The 27,251-nt window shown below is 46.0% G+C and overlaps 1 protein-coding gene across 6 annotated transcripts in view; it reads right to left on the bottom strand.

Moving 5' to 3' along the window:
* RNF207 (ring finger protein 207) overlaps positions 1 to 27,251 on the bottom strand; it is a 1,105,462-nt gene that overhangs the window by 30,482 nt on the left and 1,047,729 nt on the right. For all 6 annotated transcript variants that reach the window (XM_085608881.1, XM_085608879.1, XM_085608885.1 and 3 more), the window contains one exon: positions 13,208 to 13,282. In XM_085608881.1, the coding sequence (XP_085465007.1) occupies positions 13,208 to 13,282 (75 nt within the window). The remainder of the gene's footprint in view (positions 1 to 13,207; positions 13,283 to 27,251) is intronic.

Raw genomic sequence — 27,251 nt, 5'->3', positions numbered from 1 at the left:
AATAAATACATTTTGAAACATCATCATCAGTATTGTAGGTATACAAGGGTGGACAACGGGGAGGCGGGTGGGTCAGTGAGGAATCCACAGGAAGATACTGTATCCACCAGAAAAAGCGCTACCAAAGGTAAATAACTTGTTCTTCTGATGGATACATCTGCCAGTGGATTCCTCACCTTGTGAAAAGATTCCCACAGCAGTCCCAGTCCAGGAGGAGGGTGTCCACCCTTCTATACCAGAAAGTCCTGAAGGACGGAATGAGCAAAATGTCCGTCCCTCCTCACCTCGGAGTCCAAGCAGTAATGCTTCGCGAAAGTGTCGAGGGAGGCCCAAGTTGCCGCTCTACAACTGTCCTCCACAGGAACACCTCTAGATAAGGCAGATGTAGAAGACTTTGCCCTGGTAGAATGAGCCCTTATACCCTCTGGAGGTTCCTTACTGGCCAAAATGTAACAAATCTTGATGCACAAGATAATCCATCTGGAAAGGGTGCACTTGTGCACTGCTCTGCCTTTCCTGCAGCCAACAAAGCCCACGAAGAGCTGGTCGTCCACTCGAAAGTCTTTAGTCCTATTGAGGTAAAAGCCCACCGCCCTCTTAGGGTCCAAACGGTGAAGCAGCTCCTCCTCCTTGGAAGGGTGAGGGGGAGGATAGAAGGTAGGAAGGGTAATGGACTACCCCAGATGGAAAGGAGTTACCACCTTAGGCAGAAAAGAAGCCCTGGTCCTGAGTGCCATTCTTTCAACATGAATGGTCAAGAACGGGGGTTTTGAACTCGGAGCTTGAAGCTCACTTACCCCCCTTGCCGAAGTAATGGCAATGAGAAAGACCGTTTTAAAGGACAACAGCCTTAAGGGACACTTGTTCAAGGGCTTGAAAGGAGAACCCATCATGTAAGTTAAGACAAGATTTAAGTCCCATTGAGGCACAATAAAAGGAGTAGGCGGAAACTTATTGGTAAGGCCCTTAAGAAATCATAATACAATAGGTGACTTAAACAAAGACGGCTGATCCGGCAAGCAAAGGAAAGCCGACAAAGCCGATAAATATCCCTTAACAGTAGCTACAGCAAAGCTTTGCTGAGCAAGAGAAAGAGCAAACTGAAGGATGTTGGATAAACGAGCCCTCAAAGGGCCAATAGACTTCTCCCCGCACCAAAGAACAAATTTAGACCACCTATAAGAATAGATAGATTTAGTGGAATGACGTCTGGCAGACAATATTACATCTACCATATCAGGTGGGAGAGAAAAAAATTTCAGGTTGCCCCGTTCAATCTCCAGGCATGAAGGTGTAAGCTCTGGAGGTGGGGGTGTAGAACCTGCCCCTCCGACTGCGAGAGGAGGTCTGCCCTCAGAGGGAGACGGAGCGGAGGGCACGAGGAGAGGTGGAGAAGTTCTGTACACCACACCCTTCTTGGCCAATGCAGGGCGATCAATATGACTTGGGCCCGGTCTTGGCGAATCTGACTCAGAACCCGAGGAATCAAGGGTATGGGAGGAAACGCGTAAAGGAGATGTGAGTCTCATCTCAACTGAAACGCGTCCCCCAAAGCTCCCTGCATCGGATACTGGAGACTGCAGAATGACGGGCAGTGAGCGTTCTCGTGAGTGGCAAACAGATCCACCCGAGGAGTTCCCCACGTCCGAAAGACGTGATGAACCACCTCCGGATGGAGTCTCCACTCGTGGTCGGCAGAGTACTGCCGACTGAGACGGTCTGCACGCACGTTCAGAACTCCGGCCAGATGATTCGCCATGAGACAAACCTGATGATCTTGAGCCCAGGACCAGAGACGCAGAGCCTCTCTGCAGAGACAATGCAACCCCACACCTCCCTGCTTGTTGACATACCACATCGCGGTAGGGTTGTCCGTCAGGACTTGAACAGACTGACCGCGTAGGGAAGGGAGGAAGGCCTTGAGTGCCAAACATATCGTCCTCAACTCCAAAAGGTTGATGTGAAGCAACCTTTCCTCTGGAGACCAAAGACCCTTGATCTCCAGATCCCCCAGATGTGCACCCCACCCTAAAGTGGATGCATCCGTTATCACTGTGGCCACCGATGGAGGCAGATGGAAGGGCTTTCCTTGAGACAGATTGCCCTCCACACACCACCAAGACAGATTCGCTGCAGCTTCTCTGGAGATCCTTACAGACTCCCTGAGATCTCCTTTGTGCTGATACCACTGCCTGCGGAGGCACCACTGGAGGGCCCTCATGTGCCAGCGTGCATGGTTGACCAACAGAATGCAGGAAGCAAACAGACCGAGCTGACGAAGGACCTTCAGGACTGGAACGACCGCTCCATTGTAAAACAAAGGAATCATTTCCTGTATGTCGAGAATCCTTTGTGGAGGCGGGAATGCTCAACACACAGCAGTGTCCAGTACCGCCCCTATGAACAGGTTGCTCTGAGAGGGCACCAGGTGAGATTTGGGCACGTTTATCGAGAAACCCAATTTGTACAACAGCTGAGTTGTATCCTACAGATGATGAAGCATCTTCTCTGGCGACTCCGCTTTGATCAGCCAGTCGTCCAGATAGGGGAAAACTGGAATCCCCGACCTTCTGAGATGGGCTGCCACCACTGCCATCACCTTGGTGAAGACTCGAGGTGCAGTAGTAAGACCAACCAGAAGGATCGCAAACTGATAATGTTGCGACCCTACCGTAAAACGGAGATACTTCCTGTGCGACTTCAGGATGGGGATGTGGAAATACGCATCCTGCAAGTCGATCGACACCATCCAGTCCTCCTGTTGCAGCGCTTGAAGAACCTGCGCAAGGGTGAGCATCTTGAACTTCTCCCGTTTCAGAAAAAGGTTCAAGATCCTGAGGTCCAGGATTGGATGTAGCCTGCCATCCTTCTTCGGAATCAGGAAATACCGGGAGTAACATCCCTGACCCCTCTCCTGCTCTGGAACCATCTCTATTGCACCTTTTTTTTTAGTAACGTAATGACTTCCTCCTGCAGGAGAAGAAGGTGGTCCTCCGAGAGAGCACCTTGGCAAGGAGGGTAATTTGGAGGAAATTCCCGAAAGGGAAGAGCGTACCCTTTTTCCACAAGATCTAGAACCCAGAGGTCTGAAGTGACCGATTCCCAATCTTGTAGAAAATGGGTAAGCCGGTCCCCCACAGGACCGACATGATCCAGAATGGTGGATCTAGGGCTGCTTTGCAGTGGTGGGAGGGATGGAGGAAGAGAAAGAGGAGGAGGAGAGCTGCCTACCTCGAGCACGACCTCTGATTCTGCCCCTGTAGCTCTTATACAGGGTGTTCTGTTGCTGTTGCTGCTGGGGCTGCCTGTAGGTCGGAAAGGACGACCTTCTAAAGCCTCTGTACCTCTTAAAAGAACCCCTAGGTTGTGACTGCAGACCCAGAGATTTCGCTGTGGCTTTACTTTCCTTAAATCTCTCTAGTGCAGCATCAGCCTTTTTTCCAAAAAGCCCAGAACCGTCAAAAGGCAGGTCTAGAAGCGTTGCCTGCACATCAGGGAAGAACTCCGATGATTTCACGCACTCCACCTTGTGGCAACAGAAGAGCCCATAATTCTGGCGAGAGAGTCCGCAGTATCCAGGCCACTCTGGATAACCTGACGTGCAGCCACCTGAGTGTCTGACAGCACCTCATTAAAGTTCTACCTGTCTTCCTCTGATAACTTAGGGGCCAGTTGTTTAGTGGAATCCATGAGAGCATGGATATAACGGCCCAAAAGACAGGTGGCATTTGTCGATTTTAAGGCCATACTGGCCGAGGAGAAGACTTTCTTGGCCGATTGGTCAAATTTTTTTAGCATCCCTGTCACTAGGGACCTGAGGAAAGGCACCTGAAGACCTCTTAGAGCAAGCGGCCTGAACCACCAAACTTTCCGGAGAAGGATGAGAAGTAAGAAAGTCTGGATCACCTGGAGCCGCCCTGTATCTTCTAGCCACAGTTTTAGAGACCGCAGGAGCTGAAAAGGACTTTCACCATACCTCCATGACTGGTTCAGTGATAGCCTCATTAAATGGTAGTAAGGGCTCTGTCACAGTGGAGGGAGAATGTAAAACCTCAGTGAGGATGTTTGCCTTGAATTCAGCAGTTGGTAGCTGTAGATCCAAAAGCTCAGCTGCTTTTCTAATAACCGTGTGGTAGGGGGCCACATCTTTAGAGGGAGTATCAGCTGGAGGAGTAATCTCCCACTCTGGTGATAAATCCAGGCCACTAGCCTCTTTCAACTCTTCAAACAAATCATCAGACTCCATGAGCTCACCCTCTCCCATCTCCTCAACCTGGTACCCTTGCTCTTCCAGGACTCTTTGAGCTTCTCGCCTGGACCTAATCCTCATGACCGACGTCGGCGGTGCCGCAACCGACTCAGACGGCGCCAGAGTCGAACACGGACCCGGAGGAGCAGCCGGAGTCGAACGAGGTCGAGCTGGAGCCGGTGAAGATGGAAGCGGCGTCGATGTCCTCGGCGCCGGGAAAAAAGGCATAAATGGAGCCTGAGCGTAGGCTTGAGGAACCCTTAAATTGAAAGCCATTGGACCCATGGGATCCGAAGGTGCTCCAGAGGGGTACATCGCTCTAGTGAAGACTCCATACATCGCATTCAAATAATGCGATGGATCTTGTCCCGGGCCTGGAAAGGGGGGATATGGCTCAGACTGAGGCATAACCGGACTCGGGCCAATTGGCCCCGACGGTGGAGCCAGCGGAGTCGAAGACTCATCAGGAGCCGGAGCTTCTTCAACTGGAGCCGGAGAATGTGCCAGCGTCGGAGATGGAGCCGGAGCCGGAGAGTGCTCCGGTGATGCTGCAGGAGAGGTCAGGCAAACAGGGGAAGCAGGAACTGAGACAGGAGAGGGAGACACAAAGTCCTTACGACGTCAAGTAGGCGAAGTCGATCTTGGAGCCGCTTCTTTATCCGAACGGTGTCGAGAACCATGCCTCCTCTTCTTTTTATGCTTCTTGGACTTAGAAGCATGCCCCAACGTCGACTTCGACCTTGACCTCGATCTGGATCATCTTCGACCTCTCTTCTCTTTTTTCATACTTCCAATAAACAACTTGGCTTCTCTTTCTTTTAAGGCTTTAGTACTCATCAATCGACAGCAGGAGCATCCCTCGCCGTCGTGATCCGACGATAGGCACCAGACACAGTCCTCGTGCGGATAACGTGATGGACATGTGCTTACCGCACTCCCTGCACGGCTTGTATCTGGACTTCTTTGTCGACATCTTTAACAAGAAGCAAGAAGAGAGACACCAGCAGAAAACACAAAGTAACTAGCCAAAGCTACGGAGAGTCCCAGAAAACCGTTAGCGTCGACGGTGAGGAAAAAAGGGAACTGACGTCATCACGCCGACGAGGTCTTCTTATGGATCCAGTGACGTCAGCGGAGCCGCGAGCGGAGCCGTGCTTCTATGACGTCATCCTCATCGGCGTGGAGAGCTACAAAAGTTTCCGAATGTTGCTGGCGCAGGGGATAGGGGATATTCACAAGGTGAGGAATCCACTGGCAGATGTATCCATCAGAAAGTGCCTTTGAAGTGGGGAGTGACTTCAAAGCAGCTCTCTGAAGTGCAAAACTTCCTCTTGCAGATCAGTCCTGACTGCCAGGCTATCTATGCGGGTAAATCAGCTCTTTGTGTGGGGACAGGACACTGCGTACTCAAATGAAGTTTTAGCCCCACCCTTCCAAGGCAAGGCCATCCGAATGCAGATGTATGTAGATCGGTAATCAGACACACCTATCCTTCCTGTGTTGTGGCTGTCTAGAGGGTATGCACAAAGTGTATCTGTCACCCTCCACAGGCGTGTATTGGAGTCAGGCACACAGAGCAGTAAGTGAAGAGGAATATCCACTTTCTAAAAGAGCCATTTCTAAAACAGTAATGTTAAATTCAACTTCACCATTCCAAAGAAATGAAACATGAAAAAGCTACTCTTCTCTGATCAGGAGTTACAGCTTAAAGGGTATTAAGGGATTCCCAATGCTAGCCTGTGAGAGGGGTAGGCTTCACTAGTGAAAAACAATCAAATGTGGGTGTTTGTCACTACCAGAACATATAACGATTTAACACACATGTCCTACATTTTACTTAAATGGCACCCTGCGCTTAGGGCCTACCTTAGCCATGCCTTATATGTAATAAAAGGTGAGTTTGAAGCTTGTAAAGTTATAAATGCCAAGTCGAAGTGGCAGTAAGCTGCACACACAGGCACTGCAATGGCAGGCCTGAGACAGGTTTAAAAGGTTACTTATGTGGGTGGCACAATCAGGGCTACAGGCCCACTAATTAATTGACCTACAGACCTTGGGCATATGTTACAAGGGACTTACTAGTAAATCAAATGTGCCAATCAGGTATACACCAATTTCACAATTTTTCGGGGAGAAACACATGCACTTTAGCACTGGATAGCAGTGGTAAAGTGCTTGGAGTCGTAATGGCAAAAGAAAAAAGGTCTGGGGAAAGACCACCTTAAAGATGACAGGTCTAACACATGTCCCCTCCAGCTGAAAGTGGGGAGATCTACTCAACCTCTAGGGAGTTCTCATCACTAAGGCGGAAAATCTCAGCTAGACCATCAGCATTTGTGTGGCCTACCCCAGGTCTGTGTTCTACCCTGAAGTGCATATCGTGTAAAGAAAGACTGCCTCAACAGTTTTGGATTCTCACCCCTCATTTGCATGAGCCACCTGAGGGGTGTGTGGTCAGTCTGAATCAGGAAGTGAGTGGCAAACAGGTATGGCTTAAACTTCTTCAGTGTCCAGACAACAGCAAAAGCTTCTCTCCTAATAGCGCTCCACCGATGTTCAGAGGGGGGTAACTTCATGGAGATGAAGGCTACATGCTGGTCTAGGCCCTCCTCACTAAGCTGGGATAGTACTGCCCCTATGGCATGCTCTGAGGCATTTGTCTGAACGATAAAATCCTTGGAAAAGTCAGGGGCCTTGAGCACAGGAGCTTCGCATATGGCCTGCTTAAGGAAGTCAAATTCAGTTTGGCATATCTCTGTCCAAATCACATTCCTGGGCTGCTTCTTTAAAGTCGGGGCAAAAACGGTGCCAGATCCCTTGACAAACCTCCTATAGTACCCCGTGAGGACCAAGAATGCACTGACTTCAGTCTGGGTTTTGGGAGTTAGCCAGGCGATGATGGTTTCTATCTTGGCCTGAAGGGGTTGCACCTTCCCCATGCCCACTAGGTGTCCCACAGACACCTGTCCTATCTGGCACTTACTTGCCTTGATAGTCAGGCCTGCCTTTTGCAGAGCCTGAAGCACTTCCTGGAAGTGCACAAGTATTCCTTCCATCCCAGTCCTGTCTGCCAGGCTATCTCTGGGGGGTTAATCAGCCTTTTGCGCGGGGACAGGACACTGCCTATTCAAGCTGTCGGAATGCAGATGTATGTAGATGGGTACTCAGATCTATTCTTGCTGTGTTGTGGATGGCTAAAGGGAATGCACAAAGTGTAGCTGTCACCCTCCCCAGACATGTATTGGAGACAGGCTGCCAGGCACATAGAGCAGTAAGTGCAGAGAAATGCCCACTTTCTAAAAGTGGCATTTCTGAAACAGTAATGGTATACACAACTTCACCAGTAAGGAGGATTTATCATTACGATTAAAAAGATATGAAACATGAAAAAGCTACTCCTCCCTGATCAGGAGTTACAGCTTAAATTGGTATTTTGGAATTTCCAATGCTAGCCTAGGAGAGTGGTGGGCCTCACAGTGGTGAAAAACAAATTTGAGTGTTTGTCACTACTAGAACATGTAAAGATTAAACAAACATGTCCTACCTTTCACTTACATGGCACCCAGCCCTTGGGGTTAATTAGGGCCTACTTAGGGGTGACGTATATGTAATAAAAGGGGAGTTTGAAGCTTAGCTAGTAGTTTTAAATGCCAAGTCTAAGTAGTAGTAAGCTGCACACACAGGCACAGCAATGGCAGGCCTGAGGCAGGTTTGAAAGGTTACTTATGTAGATGGCACAACCTGTGCTGCAGGCCAACTAGTACCATTTGACTTACAGGCCTGGGGTATATGTTATACCACTGTCACCATCTTTAGGGGAGACTCAAATGCACTTTAGCATTAGTTAGCAGTGGTAAGGTGCTCAGAGTCCTAAGGCCAACATACAGAATCAGCAAAAACACGAAGTAAAAAGCAAAAAGTCTGTGGAAAGGCCACCCTAAAGATGAGAAGTCTAAAAAGCTGGCACAACCCACATGTCACTTAAACCTTAGGTTCAAATCTCTGTTTTTTCATTGTTTAAAGATGTATTAAACAGTAAAAATGGTCCAGTAGTGAGCTTTGCTTAAAAAATACACATACTGCACCACCATATGGTAGATTCTCATAAATATGTGCCGATGTTTACAAATAAGTGCTGGTGCAGAGCACCAGAAAATACCAGCACAAATTAAGCAATGGATGTTGAGTATGATTTACAGACTAATCAAACATAAGAGATGAGTCAGAATAATGGCAAGATAGTGCATCAGCGAACACATTCTTTCAGCAAAGGAATATACATGATGAAAGCAATTGTGCATCGAAAAATGCCCACTTAGCTTGATAACTATTATTATATTGCAGATTCCTATGTTTGAACTTCAGATGTTTGCATAGGTCCCATCAAAATAGGTTTTGTATGTATATAAACTCAAAATGCAGCTCATATACCACAATTAACTTCATTGCCATTGGTTCATTTTCGGCCCAGCTTTCTTCCACTGGCTGTTCTGCAAAGTTAAATATACTGGTTGGTTGAAACCAATTTCACAGTACCATTAGTACCATTTTAGGGTCAAAGCACATACACTGAGGTACTGATTTAGAATGTCACAGTGCAAGGAGTCTGACTGCCAGCAAAAACAGCATTTAGAAATAGGTGAAAGATCTGGGCGACCATGCAGAAATGGCAGATTTCCTACACTTGGCTACTGTTCTCTGTTAGAGCAACCTTTTTAGGTATGTCTGAAATAATTTGGTATTCTCTTACCTCGGCCATTATTCCTGTTTTATATATATTTTTTAACAGCATATGTTTAGCAATGGGTGTTGATATTTCTATAATCAAAAATTAATTTCCAAGATCTCTGTGGTTTAGACATTGAAAAGATTGGAGAATTTGTGGAGTATTCACGGTATACTGATAAGAAGTAATTATTTCCTGATACAAAAGCTTGACCTAAATCTTTATATTATCTCTTAAGCCTCAGGTTTTAAAGGGTATGTGTGTATTGAATATATGGCACATTACACAGAGGAATAACATGTGGTGCTTCTTTCCTATGCCAACCTCCTCAGTTTCTAGAAAGAGCAGGCGCTAAATGCAAAGCCCATTTTGCAGCATACAAGTCATGCAGAGCTGGGGGGACAATTGGTGAAAAATCACTGTTTATTATGTCCTCTCGGGTAGGGGCTCTGCTGCTCTTCTCTTATTTCAATGTACACACTTTCTCCATGTATCAGGACTCTCATTTATTGGGAAGGCTGGTGAGTCTTGAAAAATCTACACAGCGCCCATCAGAATATAGGTGTCTGTCGGGGGGGATTAGGTTGCTGATGATCTCTAAAGGGATATTTCCCTCTGTCTCCCCCCCCTCTGAAATTGGGCTACAGATTTCTGCTTTGAGACAAACCCCTTGTTGTTGAACTATCTTTCCTAGAAGCTTTTAGTGTCGTACAGTTTCAAACTATATCAGTAAAACTGTGTGTTTGGACAGCATAAATGTAAAAACTGAGCAATACTGACTCCACGCACACCATCAGAATATGTTGGTCTTAGTACTGGCTAATTCACAGTTCACCCTCTGGACCTCTAAACCTTAGAAGGCACTGGAAGATATGTGCAACCTCAGAACTTGACGACTCTGACTCCCCAAGGAAATCGTGGAAACCGATCAGTCCCTTTCATTAGTTACGCATGCATTTCCAAAGGGAGACATAAGAAATACTGGAATTGGTATTTCAATTATTTATTGAAGCATTGTGATTCTTTTGCAAAATATGTGTGCTGCAATGATCAATAGAAGGAACTAGACCAGAGTAATCAGCACTACTAGAATAGTAAAGAAGATGAACAATTCAACCATTGTGCTGTTATATTGATTATAAGCATACATGTATAATCATATCTATACTTCTGATCGTGCTTCCTAACCTAGTGAGCTTAGGGGGTGCAAATCTGCCAAAATACCGTAGGGGGATCTAACTCCCAGTTACCTGTGGGTATGTTTCATTGGGGTGCTAGTTCTTGTGTAGAGCAGGCTATCGTCCTTTTCAGGAAGGTAAACTACAGGGTTCAGCTGGGCTGGAATTCCGTGCTGGGTCAACCTTAACAGTGACAGATAAATGCTCCTCGGTCCAAAGAAGGATTGGCGTCGGAAATATATAATAAACTTCACCTATGTTACCATACCGGAGCCCCAATACGGATGTCATAGATTCTACCCCTGCAGGGAGGTCGCCACGCGAACAGCAAACAACAATATTTCGCGCAGTGAACTTTAAACCTAGTTCAGAATGTTCAAGGCCCTGATAACATGCCTATGAAGTGTAAATGTAATCAAATTCATTTCAGATAATATTATCCAATATGTGTGTGCATGCAAATGGGTGTCAAGAGTCAACTTTAAATGTGAACATGTGAAATGGTGGTGTTCTTCATCCGAGGCCTATATAAATATATATATAACATTAGTTCTAGTTTCTTTCCCTTCTTGTGTATCTCATTTTCACAAATTTTTTGCTGCAGAACAGATCTCATCCCTAGTGTGTTCTTTCCCGAAAAACTGGCCATATTTACGGACCCACCTCTACTAGTTCCATTACATGTGACAACATACCATGAAACCATTCGGTATGTTCGGAGTATTTGTAGGGCAATTCTTTATGTGATATTGATCATACTGGTCAGGTAAATCAACAGGTATTCATGTAGTGAATAGGATCGATTAAAGTTTGCTGTATCAATATTAACCCAGGAATAGTACATTATAGTAGTAAGCATTGGATCAGTCCCCACTGTGAAGGTTCATTTCCCCTTGTTAACAGAAATCCTCTTGAAAACAGCTTCAATATACAGTCTGAGGAATATCTAGTTAATTACTTATTGTATACAATAAAACACAGACATTTGATATTTCCAGTATTGTTTCTATCAGCTTAACAGAAGTTAGTGATTAAAAGGGGGTGCCTTTCCTGCCTCAGGTAGGATTTACTAGTGCCTTACAGTCATCTATTATACAGTACTAATGTGTGCCGGAAAATTAAGGGTTAGACACTTACTGGCCCTTACAGGACCACTCCCTTATTTGGCACCACTATTATAGCTAAACCTAGGCCTAAAGATATCTAACTGGGTATATCTATTTTGGATATACCCATCTCTCCTCGGCAAAAACTCTGGGCTGTACATATAAGTTGGAGATTTGTTTGGAGGACAACAGATCGGTCTTACCCCCTTCATGACCATATCCAACTCAGAACACTCCTGCACTATAAATGTTATCAGCAGGGATTTATTATAATGTAATGTGACAAATTGGGTTACAGGTTGAGGAGGGTGAAACCCTACTGAAGCAGCAACCAACATCCTTGTCAGGGTAAGGCACAAGCAAACCCCAAATGAACCTGTGCTCAACTCCCTGTTCGCTTAGCACAGAGCAGTCAGCTTAACTTAGAGGCAATGTGTAAAGTACTTATGCACCACTTCAAACAGTAATAAAGTGAAAACACAACTCGAGAAATATTCCACACTAATTTAGAAAAATAGAGAATATTTTAATAAATAAACACCAACATGACAAAAATCCAGTCAGCAGAAACGGAGATATACAACTTTTCTGTGAATATAGCACCAAAAAGCAAAACGCCAACAGCGGATATCTGGTCACGCCAGACTGGGACTAAGTCACATGTTCAGACTGACCGCGATGGAGTATGGGCTGGTTACAGGGAACCACTTAGGCCCTCTGAACAAGTGTACCTTGAACCCTGGTTTTGGCGCGTTATATGGTCCTGTGGCGAGGATGCGCTGCGCTTCTGATGTGTTGCTTCAGTTCCGAGGAACTACGAACCTACGAAGTGAGGGCCTGTATTATCATCGAGGATCTCGTTGACGAGGGCCTGCTTCGAGGATGAGTCACGCAGCTGAAGCGATGAGTCGGTTCTGAGAAGCTGTAAGGGAGCAACGCAAGAAACTGTGTCTTTGTCGAGGCTGCCGTTGAAGCGAGATTAGTGATGCAAGGTCTGCATTGGGGAGGTACCGTACAGTGGCAATTCCAATGCGGGCTGCAAGGCCAATGTGGAGTCCTTGCGCTGGGAGAACACTCGCAGCAGAGGCGATGCGTCTGGTCTGCTCTGGGTTGCCATGGTTCTGTTGGATCCACAGATGGGCTGGCAGAGCACAGCAGATCAGCATACCAGGGCAGCAGTCCTACAGAGCAGCAGTCCAGCAGAGTGGTAGCCCTTACAGCAGCAGAGCGATCCGTCTTTCTGGCAGTCTCTCCACAGGTCCAGATGTGTGCTCAAGAGTTGGTGTCTGGCGTCCAATATTTGTAGCTGGCACATCCTTTGAAGTGGGAGCAGCTTCTAGGGTTTTCACTTTGAAGTGCACAGGTTTCCTGCCTTCCCTGGCTCCACAGCAACTACAGGGGTTAAGCAGCCCTTTATATGGCGGCAGGACCCAGCTTAGTCAAGTGTAAGTAGGGCTGTGCCCAGCTGTTAATGGGCTAGATCTCCTAGTACTGCTGCTAGGTTGTTTGCACAATCTATAAAACTACCAGTCACATACTCCAGATATCACTATCACACCCCTCACAGACTAGTAGTAGTCACACACTATCAGAAGCACTCTCACTTAAACTAGCAGCAAAGCTAATAGGTCTGGTTGTTAACTGAAAGTGCTACTTCATTGAATGTTGAGTTACTGTGGGTGGTGTTGTGAATGGTTTAATGGGTAACTGCAAGAATGAGGCAATTACTAGATGAGAAGATGCCTGAATGAAATAATGAGTGACTAAGTATGAGGATGATGAGCAATTTAGTGCATGGACAGATAGAACAATAACTTACTGTCTCACTCTGCACAGATGGTACTTTTTCGTTAAGAGTATTAATCCTGTGGTAAAAAAGCTGAACAAAGAGAAGCCGAACTGAAGCTAGGCAGGTATGTCTGGATAAACCGCTGAAAGCATCCGGTACCTGTGCTGTGTTTCGCGGATTGTCAGGCTGCCATCGCCAGTCCCCTCCAAATGTTCTTCCTTTGGTTCTTTAAATCTGAAAGAATAAACATGGCGCACGCTTATAATCACCATGGACTTGACAGGGCATAATTATCATTTTCATCATTAATATGTCATTTATGATGCAAAGAAATGCAAGTATACCTATATCTACCTGCCTTACTAGCCAAACTACTTTAACTAATAAGAAAGAAACTAGTAAGGATGTGTTTATAGAAAAGCAACTGGTATCTCTTAATTTTGCATGCTCAATGATTCGTATTCTATATTCACATAATGTTGAATTCAGCATCAATACGTTTGCAAAGTAGCTGCCATGTGTGTGCACTGGCTGCAGACAGGGCGGGACTGGGAATGCAAAGCATCCCTGACAATCAACTCGGACCAGCCCCCGGGGGGGAGGGAGGGAGGAAGGGGGTGTTGCTTGGGGAAACACTGCTGCTGCTGCTACACTTCTGCTGTTTTTGTTACAGGGGGCGGATATTGAAGTGCTGCTGCATAACTGGCCCCCACCGGTCCAAAACTGGCCCCCACCCTTCTGACCCACCGGGAAAACACCCTGTGCCCGCTACTGCCTGCAGAAGAGCTGCCTTAAACGTTCCAAAACGTGCCAAAGTACATGAAGAGGGGGAACACAGAGGTGTTGGTGTGTGTACCCTTTTAATAAAGATTCTAGTTTTAGCCCTACACTGAAGAAGAATCTGGTGACTGTTGGAAGCGAGAGTGAATATGACTTACATCTTGTAAATATCGGGTCTTATTCTCAAAGTTAACTTACACTTTTGAGTAATTTAAACTTTTAAGTTTACTACTTGTTGCGTATTTACAAAATCTAAGCGCAAGATACTGCTTAATAAAAAGGAAAACATTTAAAAGTAGTAAGTGCTTTTTCTTTAATTTTCCCTGTACTGTACCCTAGGGAGACTTGCGCAGGTGGCTGGAAATCAGGTGCATTGTCTATTATAGTCCCGATGAAGGCCCTGTTAAATATTCAATGCCTGCTGACATACGATGTCTACCGACTGACATTGCAGACTGACATTGTCTTATTTTTCAATGAACTATCAATGTTACAGAACAGTATTTGTAAACAATTCACAACTGGTGTATTGTCTTTATGTGAACATATGCCAACAATATGTTTCTAGTTTTCTCTATGTTTCTACGCAGCACACCTAGAAACAGCAAAAGGCCATTTTGTTTATGTGTAGTAAAGTAACCCTTCCTGCACAAACAACACATTTGAAAATGACGTTTTGCAGCTTCTATGTGTGCTGCATAAAGCAGCACACATATAAGTTTCAAAATGCCATTTCAGATTGTTTATGCGCATGAAGGGACACCTTCCTGCACATAAACAAACCTCCCATACAACACAGCCAGCCTTGCCCCATGGTGCTAGGGTATCTGCGTTGGCGCTGGGTAGGTAAAATTAATCAGCGCAAGGGGAAACGCAGGGCTGCACCCTATTCTTGTTAATACGGTGCAGCCCTGAGTTTTGGAGGTGGCGGAGAGTGGCGTTAAGCCAAGGTGGCTAATGCTGCGCTCCGACACCTACTCGTAAATATGCCCCATAGTATTTCTTCTGAAGAAGTATTGACACCTTTTAATCACAAAACACCTGAGCTGTGGCCCAAATGTAACATAGGAACACTGGTCTGTGGCCCAGTCTGCATTAGAGGTGTATGAAATCAGTGTAATTTGCTTTTGTGCAGCTTCACAAAATGTTGGAAAAATTATGCGAATTGCGTAATTACATGAAATGCGAAAATGGCACTTGGTGCTGTATTTTATTAAGAAATTGGTCTTTGTATCAAGTCACTTTCTGGCCGCTCGTGTTGTTCCAGTGCACTTGTGCACATTTTTTTAGCGCATGCCTAATGTGAAATTACAAGAGATTACGGCGGCATAACAGAAATTTCACCCTGGCAAGTATGAAAGCCCTTCCACTGCTCTGAATGGGGTTTTACTTGCATATTTGACATGGATAGGCAGGAGACGTCACAATTTAGGCAAATAGCAAACAGGGCCTGCTTTGCATGCAACTGACTGATAGTTTAGTCCACGACACTGATAAATGCGAAAAAAGAAAGACTCAACTTCACTTGCAATGAGCAGACTGATATGTATTTTTTCCTTTCTTCTTCAGTGAAAAAACACACTGGAGGATGCATGGCATTAAAGTGCAAAAAAATAGTTGCTTTTTCAAAATTCTTGTCTCCACTGGAAAAACGTTTACCAGTGATAAAAACTTATGACACCATGAAAAGTATTTTTACCGGAGTACATAGTTTGCTCTTGCAAGACGGAAAACAACCTGCAATGCGTGCATTGGAGACCTCGTCCAGCCGCACAACGGCCTCAGTTTCTAACCCCTTCCAGGCGGCGAGCACTCCCTCCCCGCTCCCCTCCGGTTTGTTGCCATCGCTGCGCGCTTTTCCCCTAATCACCACTTGACCACTTCTTGGTGCCTGAAAAGGTCGCAATTTTATTTTCACAACAAACATTTTGTTTCCAGGAAATCTTCATATTTCAAACTCATGGCTCCTTGAGCTTGGAGGGGGTGCAGAGTGGTTGTACTGTTTACGTGCCTTTTAATTATTTTAAAATCGTGTTTTCGGATTGTATTGTATTCTTTTAAGAATTATTTTAATCATTCACTCAGCTGCTACATAACCTTTAGCTTGCTTGCATTCATCCTGTGGAAGGTTTCTTCCCCCGTTCCCGCTCCCCGGTACCTTTCCATCTACCCGGCCGCCATCTTGGGGGTAGCGCAGGGAGCAGTCTAGTGTCTGCTTCCCTGACGCTACTAAAGTGGGGCATGGTGCGAACGCGCAGCGGCGTAACTCCTGAGGCTTGAGCCGGGAGTCTGTTGCTTTGCGCTAGCTAAATATCCTTGAGCTTGGAGGGGGTGCAGAGTGGTTGTACTGTTTACGTGCCTTTTAATTATTTTAAAATCGTGTTTTCGGATTGTATTGTATTCTTTTAAGAATTATTTTAATCATTCACTCAGCTGCTACATAACCTTTAGCTTGCTTGCATTGATCCTGTGGAAGGTTTCTTCCCCCGTTCCCGCTCCCCGGTACCTTTCCATCTACCCGGCCGCCATCTTGGGGGTAGCGCAGGGAGCAGTCTAGTGTCTGCTTCCCTGACGCTACTAAAGTGGGGCATGGTGCGAACGCGCAGCAGACGCGCGCAGCGGGCGCGCCGGCGGCACGCCGGCGGCGCGCCAAAGGCAAGCCCGTCTGTGCCCGTCCGCGCCCTGACGGGACCCAGGGCCACCCCTCCTTCTTCTGGTTCTCTGATCCCTAAACTTACGTATTCACGTTCTGTTCTGTATAGCCTCCAAGTGCCTTTAGGGACTCAATGCTCTCGATTATGCTGTAATGATGTCCCTTTGGTCTGCCCTTCATGTGCCCTAGCTCTTACATCCCTCCCCTCGGAGTTGTGTATCGCCTCTGCCTCCTTTTGGAAGGCTACTCCCTCTTCAGTGACAGCATGCCCCTCCGACCTTGTTCCTGACCTTAGTTTTATTAACCTAAATTGTAGATCTTTGCCCAAACACAAAAGGGACATATTTGATCTCCTTACATTATCTAGTCCGTCAGCCCTGTTTTTAACTGAGACCTGGCTTAATGATAGTTCCGGGCCTGACATTGCTACTGCTCTCCCCGATGAATACACCTTTGTGGGACGTAATAGAACGTCCGGGGTAGGCGGTGGCATCGCTATTATTTACAAGAGGTGTTACTCCTGTAAATGGGAAGACCTGGACATCCCCAATTGTGAAGCTGGCAGTTTTAAATTGTTATTATCCCCTAATTTTACTCTGTCCGGTGCCCTTTTGTATCGCCCACCTGGTGCGGCTGCCGTTTGGGCAGCTGCTCTTCCTGAGCTCATTGCTCCCCTTTTGTTGGAATCTACCAATTTCCTGTTGTTAGGTGACCTTAACATCCATCTTAATGATACCCTATGTTCTATTAGCGCTCACCTTATACAGGATCTTGCTGCTCTTAATTTAAGTCTGCTTAATTCCGGCCCAACTCATAAAGGCGGTAATCTTCTTGATCCAATTTTCACTAATTTGGACACTGTAACTTGTCTACCCTCTAGACCTATTATCTGGTCAGACCATTTTATTGTAGAGTTCTGTATTAAAATGGCGGGTGCTACTTGCCTTTCTGACAATACTCATTTCCCTAGAATCCGTAGGAATTGGCAAAAACTCAATTTGGAGCACCTTAATAATTCCCTTTTAAAGACCGTGCCTCAACTTCTTAACATCCCCACGGATGATGTTGTGACAATTAGCACTTGGCTTACTTCTGCACTCGATCTTTGCCTTCCAGCACGCAAATGTAAGCAAAATTTTATGCACTCCCCTGCCCCCTGGTTCAATGAACAATTAAAAATGGAAAAGTCCCGCTGCAAAGGACTGGAGCGTATTTGGAGATTAAACTATTCTCCTGCAGACAAAGAAAATTATAAATTTGCACTCCACAAATATCACGCTCTTTGTAAAATCGCCAGGGCCAATCATGTTAACAATACTATATTGAAAGCTCAGAATCGCCCCAAAGCTCTTTTTAAGGCAGTCCAGGAACTATCAGGTATGGCCTGTGCTCCTAAAGCCCCCTGTTTGGATAGCATTCAATGCAATTCCCTGGCCGACTTCTTTATGCAGAAAATTGACAACATCTACGCGGGTTTTGGAGCTCCATTATCTGTCTCATCTTCACCTAGCCCACCTACACAGAATTATGACCAACCACTTCTTCTGGATGATCCGGCTCAGTCTTCATTTCCCCTTTTAGATAAGTGGGACCTCATTTCTATGCCCGTCTTCCAGAAATTGTTGGCAGAGATCAAATCTGGTTCTCCCTTAGATCCCATGCCCCCACAGATTCTTTGTTCTTTAGCCCCCGCTTCACTTGACTGTATTTTGGCTCTTCTGAATGCTTCTCTCACTGAAGCCATTGTCCCTAATGTCTGGAAGCATGCGATGGTTGCTCCACTTTTGAAAAAAGCTAACGCTGACCCTAGTAACCCAGCCAATTTCCGACCTATCTCCTTACTTCCCGGCCTCTCGAAGGTGCTGGAGAAGCACGTTAATCGTCATCTAACTACTCACATTGAGTCGGCAAACGTTCTTCACTCTTCCCAATCTGGTTTTCGGGCGGGCTTTTCTACTAGGTCCAACCTTCTGGGAGTCACGGAGACAATCAGACGTCAGGTGGATAGAGGAGAGACGGTGGCACTCATCCTTTTGGATTTGAGTGCCGCTTTTGACACCGTCTCTCATACCATCCTTCTTTCTGCCCTGAGGTCTGTTGGGATCTCTGGCTCCGCACTTGCTTGGATTTCCAATTTTCTTTCGGACCGCACTTTTCAGGTTTTTTCTCCTTCTTCGGTGTCCTCTGTTCATAATGTTCCGCACGGTGTCCCCCAGGGTTCTATTCTTAGTCCTTTGTTTTTCAGTCTCTACATTAGACCCCTTGCTTTTCTTGCTGTACAGTCTGGACTATCTATTTTTTCCTATGCAGATGATACTCAAATCATCTTCTCTCTCTCTGCTAATCAACACTCCCCTTGTTCCTCTCTTAGTTTAGGGCTCACGGACATCGCCAATTGGATGATGACCAACAAATTGAAGCTGAACGGAGATAAAACGGAGTTGCTCCTGTTTGGGCCTGACTCCGCTCTCTGGGGCCCTCAACATTGGCCTCAGCAAATGGGTCCATTGCCGGTCCCGGCAACTACAGCTCGCAACCTCGGGGTCCTCTTTGACAATCAGCTATCCATGAGACAACATGTGATTAAAGTCGCAGCCACCTGTACTACTATTATCAGGTGGCTGAGGAAGATTACGTGGATGCTTCCTCAGGACACCCAGAAGCTAGTAGTCCAGGCCTTAGTGACATCACGGCTGGACTACGGTAACGTTCTACTCCTGGGTGCCTGCAAAGAGGTCTCCCGGAAGCTCCAAGTGGTACAAAACATGGCTGCCCGTTTACTGTGTAATTTGCCCAGATCTGCATCTGTTTCCTCTGCTCTGCGCAGCCTACATTGGCTACGCATAGAATCTAGATCTAAATTCAAAGCTTTATGCGTCATGCACCGCATCAAAGCTGGTAAATCTCCCCATTACCTATCCACTTTAGTTCACCAATACTATCCCTCTCGTACTCTCAGATCCTCCTTTCAGTGCAGATTTGCTGTCCCTCGTTTTAAGCGTACCAGAGTTGGTGGGCGCTCTTTTTCGTATTTGGCGCCCTCACTCTGGAATTCGCTTCCTATTCCTTTGCGGTCTGAAATGTGCTATCTTAAGTTCCGCAAAGGAGTGAAAACTTGGTTGTTTTCTTTGTAACTCTCTCTTTGTACCCATGCTTGCTCTCCATTGCTATGCCTCAGCGCCGGGAAACCCACGGGTAGCTGCGCGCTTAATACATTTATATATAATACATTTATATATATAATAATAATAGTATAGTCCTTCAATGACCATCTTTAACTTTCTTCTATTGTTCATTGTCTTTTCTCTATTTGCATTCTGGACCCAGCCACCTCAATTGCCTGGCAGAGGAGGGAGGGGCCCCATTCCCTGGGTTTCGATTCACGGGTCTAGGCTTCAACTTGCCACCGATTTGGAGGGTGTCCCTTACTGGACCTGCCTTGGCTGCAAGTGCCGTCCCGCTCGTCCTGTGTCCTTTCGGGGCCCTCCCCTCTCCCAGGGGTCCCTGCCGTTTGGCATCCCAAGGACCTTACTTGAGCATGTACTCTATCTTCTTGCGGCTGGGTCCTTGTCATCTTCTCCGTCTGTACTCCTGCCGTAAGGCATTCCCGGGGTCCGGCGGGAGTGTCATCTCTAGTCTTTCTCTGGCGGCACGCCGCCCGATGGCTCCTCCAGTGCAACTGCCATGAGGCTTTCCAAGGACACTGTGCGAGCCTTTCGACCACTCCCGGCATGCTGTTCACTGGAGGACACATGTTTGAGAGGGTCATACACGCGGTAATCCAATGTCTGTTTTCCAACATGCCTAAACCCCATGATTAAGGTGCAGGTGGCACCGAAACGCATACGGATATTAATTGCTTGGGCTGTTTAAACCGCTTCCAGAAATAAAGGTTCAGGTGAGCATTGTTCTTGTGGAGGGCTTTTGGGAACATGTTGTACACAGCAGCTCCAGCTGTGAGAGGTTGCACCGCCGATATTACCAGAGGAAGGTCTGTGTGGCTGTGCACTTTCACAGCCTGTTCCAGCACGAGAAAATATGCAATTTGGGGAAGCGGTTTTACAGACTTGAAGCCCACCGCAGGGCTATGAACATTTTAATATTGGCAGATGAACTATTGTTGAAATCACGGACCCCACCAAAGTGGAAGAATCGGGGCTACCACTCCCGGCATGCTGTTCACTGGAGGACACATATTTTGAGAAGGTCATACACGTGGTAATCCAATGCCTGTTTTCCAACTTGCCTAAACCCCATGATTAAGCTGCCGGTGGCACCGAACAGTACAAGGGGATATCTACATCCCTCCATGACTACAGCCTCCAGAAGCAACGCGCAGGCTCATTCAGAGCAGCCAAATGGGGGCGCGCGATCGTGTATTTCAGAAGCTGTCAGCACCGGACTGTGCGTCATTTTCCTCTCACCACCAGCCTCTGATGAAGAAATTCGAAACGCGTCAGGCAGGGGTGCAGCGGCTTGGAAAGGAGTCAGCAAGCCAGCGTTTCTACTACTGAATAGGGCTGCAGCTTGAGGCCCGTGATCGAGCTCGAATGCATCTCGCAAGTTTGGGAAAAGCAGGAGCTACATATATATATATATATTACGCACCTATCTCCCAAAGGAAATTCCGTGCACTCTCGGGGTATCTTGATAACTTTATTCAGCGAGGACGCGTTTCGGCGTTTAGCCTTCTTCCAGCTCGCGTTGCATTTGAAACATCCGCAACATTGCACTTTTTAAATTACAAAACTTCACCTCATTAGATGAGGGAATAGTTGGAAACAAAGAGAGGACTGCAGTTTAGTTGTTCCCAGACCAATGTCCAGTTCCCTTAGTTCTGATGTATACAGATTTCAATGTTACCAGAATGGGTAAGTTTTAAGCAGTTCTTTCTTGTATTCAGAAAGTGCATTGTTGCTCCTTCAATGTCCCAAATCAACACCCCTCGCCTAACCACAGCAGTTTCTAAGCACATACCGCAGGAGTCAGTCGTATGGCGCTTCTCCAGCAATTTACATAATTGCCGATCCTTATCGACGATAGTGCTCTCTATCATCTATGGCGGTGCAAATAGCCTGTATTATATATATATATACATATATATATATATATATATATATATATATATACACACACACACACACACACATATATATATATGTATATTAGAGTTTGTGTATGTTAAGAATGTCATCTGGGTAAATCATTCTCTGCAGAATAGTATGTAATCTACATGTCAACAGTTTGCATCCTGGTGAGGACAGCACAATTGTACACCCTCCGATCCAAAAGCCAAGATACTGAGTAGTAGCTTTTTGAGGTACAACAATCTGAAGTAAAAAAAACTGATCGCAAGAACTGCTATTTATATCTATTAATAATGTAACTAAAGAGAGCGTGGTATTGGTATGAAAGGGAAAAAATCATTAACACTGCACCATGCACACAAGGTAGCAAATCTAGGGGTCCAGATTTACACCCTTTATGAGAATGAGGCCTGATATTCTTTCATTTAGTCTAGGACTGTGTAATGTCACCCCTTGGAGAACTCCTGATTTGATTAATAATCAATTATTAAATTAAGGGATTAACACCACCTTTGAAGGCTCCATAACAGACCTGTCACAAGCACTGATCATTCGTGTTTGTTTGCCATTGGTGGAGTCAGGAAAGGGCTCGGATATCTTATTAAAGCTCTTTACTATCTGATCACAAAATAATATCCTATCATACATGTTGGTCTTGGCCCTTTTTGCAGCGTCATCCCAGAACTGTTTGCCTTCCTCCTATATTTTTTCTGATCTGTTGTTGGTGGTTTTATTACTCTGGGCACTTTACCACTGCTGATCAGTGCTAAAGTGCATATGCTCTCCCTAATAATTGTGTTTATGGATTGGTGATTTCATGATTGGCATTTTTGATTTACTAGTCAGTCCCTAGTACAGTGCACTGTGTGTGCCCAGGGCCTGTACATCAAATGCTGCTAGTGGACTTGCAGCACTGATGGTGCCACCCACATAAGCAGCATGTAAATGTAACTCAGGCCTGCCATTGCAGAGCCTGTGGGTAGTCTAGTGCTGCCAGGTCGACTTGGCAAGTGCACCCACTTGCCAGGCCCTAACCTTCCCATTTCTTACATGTTAGTCACCCCTAAGGTAGGTCCAAGGTACCCCTGTGGGCAGGGTGCAGTGTATGTGAAAGGTAGGACATGCCCAATGTGTGTGGCATGTCCGGATAGTGAAATACTGCCAATTTCGTTTTTCACTATTGCAAGGCTATCTGCTCCAATAGGATAGAATGGGGAGTTTGCTTATAACATTTTATAAACGTAACTACCCCTGGGAACAAGATTGGAATATTAAGTTTGATATGCATGAACTCAGAATGGTAAGATGCATCTTTTAGTGAGGGTGATTTTTACATTGTGTTTGGAAATACCACCTTTAGAAAGTAGGTATTTTATTGCTTAGCCATCCAGTGTGCCTTTACCAGGATGTGTATGGACTGTGATGTGACAGGAGCTAGGGAGGTGCAGCGGCTACAGAGAGTCTGGATGAGTCAGCGCTAGGCTGAATAGGCCTGATCTACATTTGGAGTGGTGGGAGGAGTATCACCTGCACCTGAATAGGGCTGTGTGTGCCTTCTACAATGATGGCTCCGCCACCCTGTGGTGTGTCTGGAGCCAGGGCTCACACAGACAATGGAGGTTGTTGTGCACTTGTAAAGTGCCCCCCAGGACTGCGTTGGACTGGGCTCAGAGCCCTGGGCCAGGAGAGAACAAAAAGATTCACTGTTTAAAACAGGGGCCCAGGCCCCAGACTTTTAGATCACTGCTGAACTAAGGAACCTGACAGAAAGAAGGACCGGGAAATCTGGAGGAGGAGTACTGTCCCAGTGCTGTTGGGATGGCCCTGCAGTGGTTGCTTCTGTCTTGGGTAGGAAAAGGACTTAACTGTGCTTTCATTATTCTGTTGTTAGGGTTTTCTCCAAGGGCTTGAAGTAGAACTTGTCTCCTGTTGGAAGTCTCAGGGATAGAAAAGACTTCAAAGATCACTTCTGGTAATCAAGAGGAATCTTTGCCAAGGAGAAGAGCCGGAGAAGCTGAGGAGGAATACTGCCCCTGTGCTGTTTGCTGTCTGGGGTTGGCCTGCAGTGGCTACTTGCTGCCAAGGAAAGGAGAAAGGACTTTGCTGTGTCCCCTGCTTGAGGAAGATCTCCAAGGGCTTGAAACTGAGATTGCTTCCTGTTCTGAAGTCTCACGGACACAAAGACTTCACCACCAGCTCCCCTGAACTTCCTTGCCGGGAGTTCTGACCTGCTAAGAGGTGCCTGTTGTTGTGTTGGACCATTTGGATGTTGTTTGCTGCTGGAAGCTGGGAAACGTAAGGTAACTTCGAGAAGGGCGATGCATCCGCACCTTTTTCGTATGCATCACTGAAGAAATAATCGCAGCGGCTACCCGCGGCTCCAGAAATTGTCAAATACTGCATCGAGTGCACCGATCTCCAAAGTCCTGGATCACTGCACCGATTCAGACATAAGGCCTTCTGTGCGGCTGCACGAACCCACGCATCATCACAGATCGTTGCATCGCATGGAGGTTCCAAGTTTGTTGCATCTTTAGGAAATGCAGTAAGAAACCGACATCACCTCCCCACGCAGTAAGAAACCAATGCATCACATTCTCACCAGTATGGAACCGACACATCACCTCCCCTGCGCAGCAGTAAGGAACCAACGCACCGCCTCCCCCGGAGCAAGGAACCGATGCATCACCTTCCCTGAGTGTAAGGAACTGATGCATCACCTTCCCTGCGACTTTTTGTATGTGTGCGCGACGCAACCAAGGTACTTTGTGTGAAAGGTGTTGCATCTGCAATTTGCTTTGAAATGAACTATTTCTACCATTTGAAAGTCATATTTTTATTAATGTATTGTGGATTTTTGTCGTTTGGGTCTTGTTTGGTTTACTTAAAGATTACTTATTTTTCTAAACTGGTGTGGTGTCCATTTGTAGTGTTTTCACTGTATTACTGTATGTGTTCATAAATGCTTTACACACTACCTCGGAGCTAAGCCTGTCTGCTCGTTCCAAGCTACCAAGGGGGTGAGCAGGGGTTATTTTAGAAGCGTATCCCCCTTACCCTGACGAGAAGCAAGGATCCCTATTTGGACAAAGGTACCTACCTCTGCCAATTAGAGACCCCGATTTCTAACAATACGCATATAGCAGAACATGCGCTGTTCTAAAGTGCGCTTTGACCATATTTGTCTTTTGTTCCGTGAGAGGCTTCACTGGCTTAAATAACATCGCCCCAAAAAAACTTTGACACCTTCTAGGTGAACTCTACTGCTCTCTTCACTTTAATTCCAGCCCTGTCTCAGGAAACAATCTGAACCCAATACTTTATTTAAATAATTTATAATAGTTTACCAACTTCCTGGATTTATAGAAATACCATAGAAATATCTCCAGAAATTGCAGGATAGAAGGATATACTATTCTAACTGCAGTCCTTGAATATTTAGAAAAGTTGTTTGGGAGCCTTGAAAAAGGTTTACTTATGGCAAACTGGGAGAGCACAAACACAGACATGTTGTTGTGCATGCATGAACTCTTTTCACTTGACCACCAGAGACTATGGGGAACTGACAGACCGTGCAGTATGAGCAGACGAAAAACACTTTTGAAATGAAGCCTCTCCCCATTTCGAGGGCCTCATCCCTGCCATGATCCCATCTCTTTCGACATTGTATCATCACATGTAAACCTGTTAGAAAATTATCAGGTATCTTAACACCCAAACACTGGAATTCACACCTTTGCCTATTCAGCAATTAATGATCACATTTGGTTTGTATTGGATGTGAAAAAAAACTTGACTATCTACACTAGAGATGCAGCCTCTTCAACACGTTTCTCGGAGTTCTTGATGTTTCTTAGGGGCGTATGTACAATGAAATGTCAGAGCGGTGAGCTGCGCTAAATTTGGCAGCACTGCACTCTGACATTTCCAAAACGCAAGGATGTGCCGTATTTACAACAATACGGCACACTCCTGTGTTTTCCCTAGCGCTGGCATTAAATGTATCTGCCTAGTGCCAATGCAGGCACACTTTCACCATAGTGTAAGGGTGCTTGCATTGCAGGGAATGATTGTTTAAGTTCCAGAAGGGACCCCTTCCTGTACGTAAACAATCAATAATGGCGATTTGTTACTTCTATGTGTACTGCAGAATGCAGCACACATAGAAGTAGCAAATCATCATTATTAAATGATTGTTTCTGTGCAGGAAGGGACACCTTCCTGCACACAACCAATCATTCATGGTGTTTGCAAAAATGAGGAGAAAGAAAAGTATTTCTCCTCCTATCCCCAATCGAAAGCCTGCTCTTGCATGGTGCTAGTTTTTGGCGCTGCCTCAGACTTACACATCCTTCTACATATGAGGCAGCGTCAAACAGCAATGGGTGTTGCGGTGGAACGCCCACAGCAACACCCATTGCATGCCCCTTTCATGAAGATACCTGAGTGAAAGGAGACAATATTTCCAAAGCAGCGTTAAGTCAAAAAAAGTGGCTTAATGCCACTTTGTAAATATGGAGCAGGGCACTGAACCACAGGAACGTCGTTAAAAGTGACGTTGCTTTGGCACAGTCCCCTTGTAAATATTCCCCTTAGTGTCTAGATGCTACTTTGTTGACATGTACATGCATTGCAAATTTCATAAATTAAACTGCTATTGACTAAAGACGGATCTGATGGCTTAGAAGACTAATGCACCCCTTTAGGGATCGATGTTTGATTCCATAGTCACAGGTTCATATCCTGGCAAATCCACTCAGCCTTCTCATCCTACTGAGGTTGATAATATGAGTACCATTCAGTTGGGTAACAATAAACATATCTTATTTAGCGCATATAAACCCACTAGAGAGCATACACTTTACAAATACACCTTCCGTTAAACAGTTTTCTATGGCCAGTAGAAAGCAGCGTGCCACACATTGCTCACAATTCTACACAACAGGTCAGTAGTGCTGGAACAATTTCCTGAGTGGAGCTCTTGCCACCAGTGTTACAATTCTGAATTCATATGATTGTGAACAATTCAAGCGTCACACAGAGAGCAAGTATAGCAAATGGGTCAAGTTAGTGCAGCAGGAGAGGGGTAATGGTGTAGTATATGGTCTGTGGTGCATTTTGGAGCACACGATTGCAAATATATTACTAAAACATGGTGTGGTAGCACACCATTATTAACAGACAGCATATTTTGCAGTGAAAGGGCCACTAAATTTGCCAAGACATGCAGTTGTACTGTTAAAACTGTACAGTGCACAAAAGAAAGTGTGGAAATTGAGTTTCAGCGAATATTTTTCATTTGCACATCACCAATTAAAGTGTCTTGATTTTTTTCATACTGTTAAAAACTTTGGGCCTGATTCACCAAGGGCCTCTGCACTGGTTGCGGAGCCCCCGCAGTCGTAGGTGAGACTGAGTCAACGCAGAAAGTACGCACTGACACTGGCGTGACGAAACCTAAGGGGGCCTTCCTGCAAGGCACGTGGAGGGCCCCCTTCGGGGCTCAATCAGGAGCTCTGCAGCCAGAGTGCTGTGCTGAGGGGGCCCCCTGGAGCTTGGGGCCCCTCAGGGCTCAACCAGGAGCTCTGCAGCCAGAGTGCTGTGCTGAGGGGGCCCCCAGGAGCTTGGGCCCCCCCGCACCGTGGGGGCCTCTGTTACGCCCTGAGAATTAGAGTGCAGAGTC

The sequence above is a fragment of the Triturus cristatus genome, chromosome 1_2 (genome assembly GCF_964204655.1).
Source record: "Triturus cristatus chromosome 1_2, aTriCri1.1, whole genome shotgun sequence".
Lineage (NCBI taxonomy): Eukaryota > Metazoa > Chordata > Amphibia > Caudata > Salamandridae > Triturus > Triturus cristatus.
Note: the sequence above shows the minus strand (reverse complement) of the source record. Positions and strands in the feature narration are given on the sequence as shown.